This window comes from Xenopus laevis, chromosome 3S, assembly GCF_017654675.1.
Source record: "Xenopus laevis strain J_2021 chromosome 3S, Xenopus_laevis_v10.1, whole genome shotgun sequence".
NCBI classification, from domain to species: Eukaryota; Metazoa; Chordata; class Amphibia; order Anura; family Pipidae; genus Xenopus; species Xenopus laevis.
In genome coordinates this window covers 11,903,110-11,915,057 of record NC_054376.1, presented here as the reverse complement: position 1 = coordinate 11,915,057, position 11,948 = coordinate 11,903,110, and the positions used below count along the sequence as shown (strand labels likewise).

The 11,948-nt window shown below is 40.0% G+C and overlaps 1 protein-coding gene across 1 annotated transcript; it reads left to right on the top strand.

The window, feature by feature from the left end:
• The first annotated feature begins 390 nt into the window (after positions 1-390).
• Positions 391-10,721, top strand: nmur2.S (neuromedin U receptor 2 S homeolog). Its single transcript, XM_018254659.2, has 4 exons — positions 391-1,209; positions 7,731-7,815; positions 8,056-8,181; positions 10,462-10,721. The coding sequence occupies exons 1-4, from the start codon at positions 487-489 to the stop codon at positions 10,719-10,721; spliced, it is 1,194 nt and encodes a 397-aa protein (XP_018110148.1). The 5' UTR covers positions 391-486.
• Positions 10,722-11,948: the final 1,227 nt, after the last annotated feature.

The following is an 11,948-nucleotide window of genomic DNA, read 5'->3' as shown; positions in this document are numbered from 1 at the left end:
AGAGGAACTTTAGATAGAATTCCCAGCTCTCCAGTCACATCCTTTGTTTGAATAATGATTTTACAAGAGCATCCAATGAGCATCCGTTAGGGGAGGAGATGTCATTGTGGAACAGAGATCTTTACAAGGCAACTAGTGCTTAATCTCCCAGCAGCAACAAAAAACCTGAGCTTTCAACATCGGCAGCAGCAGCCACAGAAGCAGCCTTTTCCCATACGTTGACACAGGAAAATCTCAGAAAGTGCTGGGGGATATATCTTCTCATTCTTATTACACTGAGCCTTTTGTTTTATTGAATTCTTCTCTTCTTTGCTTTCTTTTCATCATTTGTCTACCTCACCATTCTCTGCAACTCATCCGCTCATATCCCTTTTAGTGTTCCCTTAAGAAACTTGACTGTCATTCTTGTAGTTCCTGTATTTATTTTATTTTATTGGTACCTCAACATTTCTGCTGTGACCACCTCACCTTGAATTTCTTAGTAGGATGGATGACCAGCAGAACATCACATTCATGTGGCCAAGTCATCTTCCTCCAGACAATCCCATGATGAGAAACCTCAATAGCACAGAGGAGTACTTAGCTTACTTGTGTGGTCCCAAGCGCAGTCGCCTATCACTACCGATGACTCTAGTCTATGCAGCTATATTTTTTATTGGAGTAATTGGAAACACACTTGTATGCTTGGTCATCTTAAAACATCACAATATGAGGACCCCTACCAACTATTACCTGTTTAGTTTAGCAGTGTCTGACCTCTTAGTTCTGCTCCTTGGGATGCCTCTTGAAGTGTATGAAATGTGGAGCAACTACCCTTTCCTCTTTGGTGCCTGGGGTTGCTACTTTAAAACAGTTCTTTTTGAAACAGTCTGCTTTGCCTCCATACTAAGTGTCACCACCGTCAGTGTGGAGAGGTATGTGGCCATCATCCATCCATTTCAAGCCAAGCTGAAAAGCACTCGGAGCAGGGCTCTCAAAATCCTGGTCACTCTCTGGATCTTCTCTATTCTTTTTTCCATCCCAAACACCAGCACACACGGTATTCTACTGCAGTACTTCCCCAATGGAAGCCTCATCCCTGATTCGGCCACTTGCACTGTGGTTCAACCTCTGTGGATTTATAACTGCATTATCCAAGTGACCTCACTGCTGTTCTATATTCTTCCAATGGGGGTTATCAGTGTCCTCTACTGTCTGATGGGAATAAAAGTAAGCTCCATTCCCATATTTTGTGTGTGGTTAAGGTATCAGACTGCTCTATATGATCATTGCTATGTTAAAATGATTACATATTTATATGTTATTAATATTGGTTTCTATACAAATTATGTTAATGTTAAGTGCTATCCATGCCTTCTTTTATTCTTTGCATTTTAAAGACATGTACAGAGACTGTGTCAATGTTGACGCTGAAATTGTAGGACATTGCATTCCAAGGATGGGGGACCCCAGCATTGTATTATACTGTTTACATGAATGTACATTATTTGGAAAAGAAACCAGGAAAAGCCAGGAAAATACAAGCAGGCGTTCCGCAAGAGCTTGCAATCTATTTGTGATAGATACATGGCTTCAAATAAAAAACAACACCATATACTGTTTAAATTATCAGTTCTGTGTTGCTCATTGAAGCCAAAGTATAACATCAAGCCGAGCAAATATCTGCATGTTTTACAATGTGCGCATGATATGTAAAATCGAATATCCTATGAAAGATGTATAATCTCTGTAAGGTCTTAAAGAATGTGACAGCCCTATACAAAGAATATTAATAGTTTTTTTTAAAGATTCTGAAACTATCTATGGCATGTGGCCATGCTGAATGGTCAACTGACCCCAGAACAGAGTTGATGCAGAGCCTCTTAGAAATCACATAATATACTGTATATACAGAATGCAAACGCTGATATTCTGTAGCTAGACATTTGTTGTCTTTACACTTGTCTACTACTTGCCTGTCACTCTATGACCACCGCTTTCTTAGGTTCCTATTTATATTCTTTCCCATATTGGAGGTGTGCAGAAATAATGAGAGGAATCTCTGCATAGAATCCATTAAGAAAATCACATGTAGACTAAACAGTATAATGGAGAGAAATGCTTTTCGGAACATAACCCTTGGGTTATTTAGTGAATGGCTGATTATGTAACATTCGTTGTTGATAGGATACTGGCAGCCCATAGAACTGTGAAACTGCTGCCTTTTTTTTATTAAGTATTATGGCTGGGAATTAACCCTTGGCACAATTGCCAAGGCTCATTATTTTGCCCTTCTCCAGTTTCAGATTTTTTTGCGCCTCCTGTGCCAAGTGCTTATACTCCAGCTCGTTGGTGCTGCTCTCGTGGGTTTTGGTTTGCTATCATTGCCCAAAGTAGCTGAAAGTAGTGATGGGCAAATTTATTCGCCAGGCGCGAATACGCGACTAATTCCCGCATAATTTTGTGGTAGACGGGAGGGAAGGACCCATAGAAAGGCAGAGGAGCTGACACTTGAAGGGGCCTCTATGGCCTGCTTTAAGCCTGGTGATGAACTGAGAATTACAACATTGGTCTCTTCCATTTCTATACTGGCCAATTAAACCACAAGGAGAGGACACATTGTATGGTGAGAGTATATAACAATTGTCTTCAATGGAGGGATAGTGGTGCTTTTTACTAAACATATTCTAAATATAGGGATGCACTGAATCCACTATTTTTGGATTCGGCCAAACCCCCGAAGCCTTTGCGAAAGATTCTGCTGAATACTGAACCAAATCCGAATCCTAATTTGCATAAGCAAGGGGAAAACATTTTTTACTTCATTGTTTTGTGACAAAAAGTCACATGATTTTCCTCCCTGTCCCTAATTTGCATATGCAAATTAGGATTCAGATTCGGTTCAGCTGAATCTGAATAATGCTGAAAGAGGCCGAATCCTGGCCATATCCCGAACCAAATCCTGGCTCTAAATATAATCTGAAGTTATTTATGTGTAATGTGTAAATTATTATTATTATTTGCCTTTCTTGTTGGTCAACGCCCACCAAGAAAAGTAAAATAGCATCTGATTTAAAGCATTAGTAAGTCCCAAAATGGGGCAAGAGGGCCTAATGTTTTGATGTCCCACCACTGAAGCTCACATTTTACCCAAGTCTTACCCACAACGTCTCTTGGGTGATAAATAATTCATGTTGTAAAGTGCAGAGAACTCCAATTCAGAAAGTGCTGAAGATTGAAAAAGAAGGATGCAGTTCCCTAGAGCAAAGGGCTACTAAATGAATTGCTTACAACACACATTTGAAATGAATAACCTGCAATGCTAAACCATGAATTACCTGTGCCTTTAATACTAACATGTCAAGTTGAGAATAAGAGGTTTCTAGGAAAGACTTGAGTGTATAAAGCACATAGGCTGGAATGATTAATAGTAGGTTCCAGAAAGACCGGTATCATCAGAAGGATATATTCATTTGTTTTTTAATAAATGATAGGGAAATCGGGAGAGAGACACCTTCGTTCCTTTTTGATGCAGAATTGAGTTTGAGATTGATTGCGTTGATTTGAATAGAGAAATACTGTTATCCAGAAACCCATTATCCAGAAATCTCAGAATTGCGGAGATTCCCATAGATTTATCCAAATCCAGATTTTTAAAACTTTTTCTCTGTAATAATGAAACAATACCTTGTACTTGATCCAAACAAAGATATAATTGATCGTTATTGGAGGCCAAACCAGCCTATTGGGTCTATTTAATGTTTACATGATTTTGTAGTAGACTTAAGGTACGACGATCCAAATTACAGAAAGATACGTTGTATGGAAAGCCCCACATTCTGAGCATTCCGGATAATAGGTCCCACATATACAAACACCTTATTTTATTTTCAATTTTTCCTCATTGCATTTATTTCAACTAGCAGTTAAGTCAGGATAAAATAGAGTTAAAGGACCAGTAACATCAAAATTTTTTTTTTACAAAATTCGTTAGTATACAACGAAAAATAAACACCAAGACAAATTAAACTTTTAAATTGCAAAGCCTTTATTAAGAAATAACTTACCGAAACTCCACTTCCTGTCCTCTTCAGAAACGGCGAAAGGGCGACCATCCTTCCTGCAGTGATTGATTTCTCCTCCCTGGCTATTCTCCTACTCAGTCCATGTCTCCCAGCACTCAGCGCTGTGCTCAAGGTAGAGAGTCGGGACAGCAGCAGCAGCATGTCCAGCAGCAGCCCCCACAGCATCCCATCCAACAGGTCCACGAGTCTGGAGGCTGCACGCTGCTGCAGGAGAAGGCAAGGATTCAGGAAAGGAATCCTCCGCTGCGATTGCGGCGGCAGCGGCTACACGGGCAAGTGACTTGAGAAGGGGAAGAGGAGCCGCCGGCACATTCACTTGCTGTATCCTTGATTGCGGCGCTGGAGGAGGCGGCTACACGGCAAGTGACCTGAGAAGCTGAAGGGGGAGAGGAGCCGCCGGCACATTCACTTGCTTTATCCTTGATTGCGGCTGCTGGAGGATGCGGCTACACGGAACCTCCTCTGTGAATGAATAAACGAGACAACTGCCGATCGCCATTTGCCAAACGACAGAGGGAGGGAAGCGGCTGTAGTAAGCCGCGCTGAAGTAACTCTGCTCTCCGCGGCGGAGGCAGCAGCGGGCCCTGTTGGATGGGATTCTGTGGGGGCTGCCGCTGGACATGCTGCTGCTGCTGCTGCTGTCGCCGCAATCGCAGCGGAGGATTCCTTTCCTGAATGGCGATCAGCGATGGCGATGGCAAATGGCGATCGGCAGTTGTCTCGTTTATTCATTCACAGAGGAGGTTCCGTGTAGCCGCATCCTCCAGCCGCCGCAATCAAGGATAAAGCAAGTGAATGTGCCGGCGGCTCCTCTCCCCCTTCAGCTTCTCAGGTCACTTGCCGTGTAGCCGCCTCCTCCAGCGCCGCAATCAAGGATACAGCAAGTGAATGTGCCGGCGGCTCCTCTTCCCCTTCTCAAGTCACTTGCCCGTGTAGCCGCTGCCGCCGCAATCGCAGCGGAGGATTCCTTTCCTGAATCCTTGCCTTCTCCTGCTGCAGCGTGCAGCCTCCAGACTCGTGGACCTGTTGGATGGGATGCTGTGGGGGCTGCTGCTGGACATGCTGCTGCTGCTGTCCCGACTCTCTACCTTGAGCACAGCGCTGAGTGCTGGGAGACATGGACTGAGTAGGAGAATAGCCAGGGAGGAGAAATCAATCACTGCAGGAAGGATGGTCGCCCTTTCGCCGTTTCTGAAGAGGACAGGAAGTGGAGTTTCGGTAAGTTATTTCTTAATAAAGGCTTTGCAATTTAAAAGTTTAATTTGTCTTGGTGTTTATTTTTCGTTGTATACTAACAAATTTTGTAAAAAAAAATTTTGATGTTACTGGTCCTTTAAAAGGTTGAACTTGATGGACTTCTTTTTTTCAACCTAACTTATTATGTTACTGTGATATTTAATGTGCCTATAAAGAATCCCTCTGAGACCTGATTTCCCCCCCATTAATACAGCAATGCATGTGGATGTGCTATTTTGCACCCTTTATTGCTTTTGCACTTTCTCCCAGGGTCAATGACCCCTAACTTATACAGAATCTCATTATGAGTAATATATACTACATCTATACCTGTATAAAAATGAATAAAGCTGCTGCACTATTTAAAAAAAATAGCAAAAGAAGTTTATATAAACCACATGTAGAATACTTGACGTTTCATTCCTATACCAGGACCTTCATCAGGAGGTGGGCACAAAAGACAAAAAAACTTTTGTATCTTTTCTGCCTGCCATAGTGCAAGGCTCTGTTGCAAACTGCGCCCACAGTTGCTCTCTAACACGTGCATCTGAATAAGGATGCAATTAGTGATGGACGAATTTGGGTAGTTTCACTTCGCTGGAAAATTTGCAAATTTCCCGTGAAATTGGCAAAACGGCAAAAAATTTGCAAATTGTTTGCAGATTTTGACGCCGGCGTCTGTTTTTTTAGCCAAATTGCCAAATTTTCACTGGGGTTCCACGAATTTTAATCGCCGGCGGTGAATCGCGCAAATTTGCGCCTGCGAATAAATTTGCCCATCACTAGATGCAATGCATAATGCACTTTGTACCCTGCCACATACTTAATAAATGCCCTCCATTATGTGTACTTTCATTGATTTATACTCTTGCAAATCATGGTGGAAATTTGCAGTTTTTCTTGAAGGTATTCCAGGCTACTCTCTAGCTAATGGGGCAAATTCACTAAAGGGCGAATTGTCGCCGGCGCTCGCTTCGCACACATCGCACCATTACGCCAGGCGCAAATTCGCTACCACTATGCTAATTCACTAATATGCGAAGTAGCGCCCTGGGCGCCGAACGCTGGCAACTTATGGCTACCATTACTTCGGCAGTGCGAGCATTTCATAGCAAAGATGCGCCAGCGTTCGTTTGTGCCTAGCGAAAATACGCCAGTGATCTTGCGCTTAGGTGAATTTGCATACGGCGGGTAATCTAAAGTTGTTTGGAGCTCTTTATTATGGAGGTGCAAATGCTTGAAGTTACCACTTTTTATTACAAATGGGCAGGGAACCTTAATAAAGACAATAGCGTTAATATAATGCCCTACACATGAGCCCACTGTAAAATGAATGTTCCATATGTTATGAAATGTCTGGAGAAAACCGGTTACCCAAAAAAAGTTTGTTAGGACTTTTGCAGGCAATCCCGCTTCAAAAAAAGGAAAAGTCACCAGCATTTTTGTAACTTTAATACATTTTCGGCACACAGGATATGATGTAAGTGACATAAGATTGAGGAAGATCTAACTGCTTTTTAGCACTTCACCTGGTTTGAGGTGGCGAAGTCAACTCTAGCGAAAGAGGTAACGTTCAGTAAAATCCACACTGAATTTGCGGAGTAACAGCTTTTCACCAGAGCGAAAAGTCGTCTGCCGATAGTGTGCAAAAGAACGCTAGCTCTTTTGCTAATGAATTGGCGATGTCCCTGTGGGTATCAACGCTGGCGAATTGTCGCTAGCGTTCACCACTTTGTCCTTTAGTGAATCTACCCACATGTTTCTATAACCCCAACCAAGAAAAATAGAGCTTTTTATTACAATAATATATAATGGGTGATTAATGCAGAAATGAATGCCTGTAATTCCATTTGTATCTTCATCACCCAGTTTTTCATAGTCAGCATAAATCTTTCATTATCTGTATATTCTACTTCTGAGTTGGTATCCTTCCATAATGTTTCAATGCATTCTATAGCTATGGCATCTAAAATCAATAACGATCCATCCATGTGTTATATATACTATTACTAATAATTAGGGATGCACCAAATACACTATTTTTGATTCGGCTGAACCCTTGAATTCTTCGCTAAAGATTCGGCCAAATACCGAAGCAAAGCCAAATCCTGGGGAAGGGGAAACAATTTACTTCCTTGTTTTGTAACAAAAAGTCATGAGATTTCCCTCCCTGCCCCTAATTTGCATATGCAAATTAGGATTCAGATTCAGGTATTAGGTTAAATCTTTCGCGAAGGGTTTGGCCAAATCCAAATCCTGCTGCAAAAGTTCGAATCCCAAAATGAATCCTGGATTCGGTGCATGCCTACTAAAAATAAAACTACACACTACAGTAAAACTTTAATATTACATACCCTGATTTTCCATTTTCTTGGATTTTACATCATTTATTTCCTCTTAAGTCTCTGATTATGTTTCTATCCTATTCAGCTCAGGGGAGATCATTCACTGGAAGCGAATAAAATGTCTGTGAATGTCCAGAGACCATCTCGGAAATCTATCACTAAAATGCTGTGTAAGTATAGAGCAGCTGGTAATAAGAGTAATAAACATGCCAGTAGGCGCCTTTTTATTGGTCACAAAACTGACAAATGCTTGTATTAAAAATTTATATAAAACAAGGATCTAGCTGATTGACCCACCTAGCAGATATAAATCTTACAATAAATGTGTATGAATAAAACAAGCAATGTATAGCATTGGGGAGGGGACAGATATCAGCTTTCTATATAATATTTTTTATTTCTCTATCTAGTCGTCTTGGTGATGGTATTTGGTGTCTGCTGGGCTCCATTCCATGTGGACAGATTATTCTTCAGCTTTGTGGTGGACTGGACTGAGCATTTAGCCAATGCCTTCAACTTAACCCATGTGGTGTCAGGTAATAGACAATGTTATTTTAGTGTAATTCGACTAGGGAATAATCCAAATTCGATTCGAATTCCAAAAAAATTTTTAAAATTATTTTATCATGTACTGTCCCCTTAAGATTTCGATTTTGACTGTTTGCTGTCTAAAACCCAGCAAATTGGTGTTTTAGCGTTTGGGGGACCGCCTACAATCAATTTGGAGTAATTTGGTGGACTTTTGAAAAAAAACATTTCTTAAATTTTTATACATTTTTTTTAAAAAATTTGATTTGAATTTGATTCGAATTTGCAGCTCTATCCTATTCAAAATTTTTTTTAAAAAAATAGATTTATTTTTTAAAAATTTTTTCTCAGATTTCGAGTTTATGGAAATTTGACCCTTGATAAATCTGGCCCTTAATAATTACTTGTAGAATGTCATTTAGCAACATCAGGGCAGGAATTCTGTGTCAGTAGGGGAGGTGGGACTTACTGATAAATTTTGACTATAGGGAAATGCAAGGAAGGAATGTCTTTAGATGCAAGCATATCCAATGAATGCTGTCAATGGGGCAAATTTTTTTGCATAGCTAGAATTGCATCTATAGTCATAAATGATAGTTATAGTCTAAAGTTTATCTCAATATTTTCTAAAAAAAAAAACAACTAATTTTTCGGGAAAAAATCATGAAAAATACGAGTTATTACAAATTTTTACGAATTTCCACCCAAAAACTTTTTTGCACAAAAACATCAAAAACTTCGGATTATTGCACAAAACCCATCGCAATCAAAAAATATTTGGGACTTCTCCTATTGACTTATATGCAACCTCGGCAGGTCTGAGATATCGGATTTTCTGATTTGGACTTTTTCCATCCTCGGGGTATAATAAATTCCGAAAAAAATTTGTTTTTTAAAATTCTCATTCTATACTAAAAAACACAAATTTTTTGGATTTTCAGCAATTCAGAGTTTAGTAAATAACCCCCTTAGTGTACTTAGGGGCAGATTTATTTAGGATCTAATTGAAAATTGGAATTTTCAAATTTGAATTTTGAGTTTATTTTAGTGTAATTTGACTAGGGAAAAATGCAAATTCAATTTGAGTTTAAAAAAAATGCGAAATTCGAATTTGAATATGTATTATGTACTGTCCCTTTAAGAATTCAAATTTGACTATTCACCATCTAAAACCTGCCAAATTGGTGTTTTAGCCTATGCAAGCAACATTTTGTCCAGTTTGCTGCATGAGATGCTGTTGTGGTAAACGCAATTATGGGGGAATTGTGGGGAAAACACAAATAAAATTGCACTTTGCACACTACACTCTAGATGGAGGGCAGCTTCCTCTTTTAAAAAACATAAACTTCCTCTTGCAGTAGCCTGAATGAAACCAAGAAGAAGAGGGTCTCTGTAGCCAATCTGTAGATTCTGCTAAAGACTAAGGGGGTTATTTACTAAACCCTGAATGCAAAAATCACGAAAAATGTGTGATGTTTTTAAATAAAATCGGACTTTTAAAAAAATCTGAATTTATTAAACCCTGAGGATGGAAAAGTCCAAATCAGAAAATCTGGCATCTCAGACATGTCGAGGTTGTATACAGGGTCGGACTGGGCCAGCGGGACCCCAGGAAAAAACCTGGGCCAGACCCTATTCCCTGATCTGCAAAAAAAAAAATCTGTGCTGCATGGTGCACTGCTGTTCGTGCATGCATGCTATGTGCTGCTGTTCACGCATGCGCACAGCGGCCCGGCGTTCGCGTATGGGGCCGGCGCACCAGTTTTTGCACATGTGCATAGGGACCCCGAGGTTTAGAACCCGGTGGGCCCCTAATGCACCAGTCCGACGCTGGTTGCATATAAGTCAAAGGGAGAAGTTCTAATAATTTTTTGATGTGCGCTGGGGGTTTCGTGCAATATCCCCAAAGTTTTCGTGCAAAAATACATTAGAAATCAGAGTTTTCGGGTGAAAAATCCGAAAAAGATTATGAAAATCTGATGAAAAATCCAAAAGAATTTTTTGGGAAAGTGTATTAATAAATAAGCCGAAAAAACCCGTGCGGATTTGGTCAGAGTGTTTTTCTGAGAATATTGAGATAAATTCGGACTTTAATAAATAACGCCCTAGATGCGCACAGATATCAAGGTCACTTTAAATTCCAAACTGAAGAACATGGTGCCTTACAATATCTTTGCACCCACAGCAACCAACCAGCAGGGAGCATTTTGATCAAGAAAGTACTGTAAGGAGATGCAATCGTTTATATCTGTCATTCCCAGTCATTTTATTGTACTTTATCTTATTAGGAGTCTTCTTCTACCTCAGCTCGGCTGTCAATCCTTTGATCTACAATCTCCTATCCAGGCGCTTCCGCTCTGCGTTCCAAAATGTCTTGCCCCATCTCTTCAAGAGCTGGAAACCCAAGATTCCTGTGCAGGCATTAGCCCCCCAGAAGAGAACCCTCATTTTGGCTGTTCGAAATCGTATGGATTCAGGAGAAGAAGGGAGTCCAACTTTCCCCCACCGCACCTCTGTGTGCAGCTCCCATCTCTCCACTGTCCTCTGATGGGACATGCTACCCCCAAAACACAAAGACATTTAAGAACAGCCTTCTTTAATTAGGAATATCTTGGAAGTTGGAAGAAACATTGGCTTTCTTTTCCAATCTGCCCAGATCAGAAGGTGTGATTTCCAGATTTTTTTAGCGAATTCATGCAGTTCTATGAGGCTGGAATAATAAGGAAAGTTTTTTTTCTGTTGGTATTATATTAATTGCTTTATGATGCAAATGATGCAGGCAAGTCAAATGAACATCTCACTTATGTATTATTAACTTAATTACGCTACCCTTTCTCATGAGACATAAGAATTAACATACTTATCCAGCTTGTGATGTTCCTAAAGTCACACTATTATAGGAAATAGTCTTTTATGACAGATGTATTTTTAAACTTTGGAAAATGAAGAATCTTAGCATTTTTTTTTTGGTGGGATCTAGATTAAAGACATAGTGGCCAGGTCTCCAAGTTATTAGTATCACTTAAAAAAAATGTTCCTGGCACTAACATAAGCTGTGGGATGGTTCCTTACCTGTGTCTATGTCTCTACCTCCATGGCTGATACAGCTACTGTATAGTGTTGGGTCTGGAGTCCAACACAAGTACTTCAGAATTCAGTTTGGGTTTTAAAAATGCCAGCACTTTTTTAGCATGTAAATATCATGTGATTTGCAACCTCTAAATAGCACAAGGTTTTCTTATGGAGAATCCATTTTAAGCAAATAAGGTGCCCTTTAATAAATTAGTCAGGTTGCCCAAAAAGGTAGATCCGGGTCTACCAGTAGATTTTTAGCTGGTGAGCAGTAGATCTCAAGACATTGGCAACAAACAGCTTGTCTATATCACCCTCCTGTTTCAGGCTTTTCATTCAGATATTTTTTATATTGAGGTAACAAGAAATAGTTGTTTGTAAATATAACAAAATACTGTACATTTTCTCAATATTTAAGTAATTTTTTCCATGGAACAGAATGCTAACAATGCTTTTGATGGATGTAGATCTTAATGGGACAAATGACTAAAAGTAGACCTAGCATTAGTAAAGTATGGGCACCCCTGAATTATGTCAATAGCACATCTACACAGAAAACTGAAGCCAAGTTGGGGGTTCAAGGAACTGCAACATCAAAAAATGAAAGTGTCTTAAAGGAATGCTTCAGAAACTCTACTATAGTTTATATAAAGAAGCTGCTGTGTAGCCATGGGGGCAGCCATTCAAGCACAGGATACACAGT

What these genes read in the sequence shown, in the direction of transcription:
- nmur2.S (XM_018254659.2), top strand. Translation starts at nt 487, where the DNA reads ATGGATGACCAGCAGAACATCACATTCATGTGGCCAAGTCATCTTCCT. An exon ending in ACTGTCTGATGGGAATAAAA is followed by an intron (nt 1,210 to 7,730) that starts GTAAGCTCCATT and finishes TATCCTATTCAG; the next exon opens with CTCAGGGGAGATCATTCACT. An exon ending in CTTAACCCATGTGGTGTCAG is followed by an intron (nt 8,182 to 10,461) that starts GTAATAGACAAT and finishes TTATCTTATTAG; the next exon opens with GAGTCTTCTTCTACCTCAGC.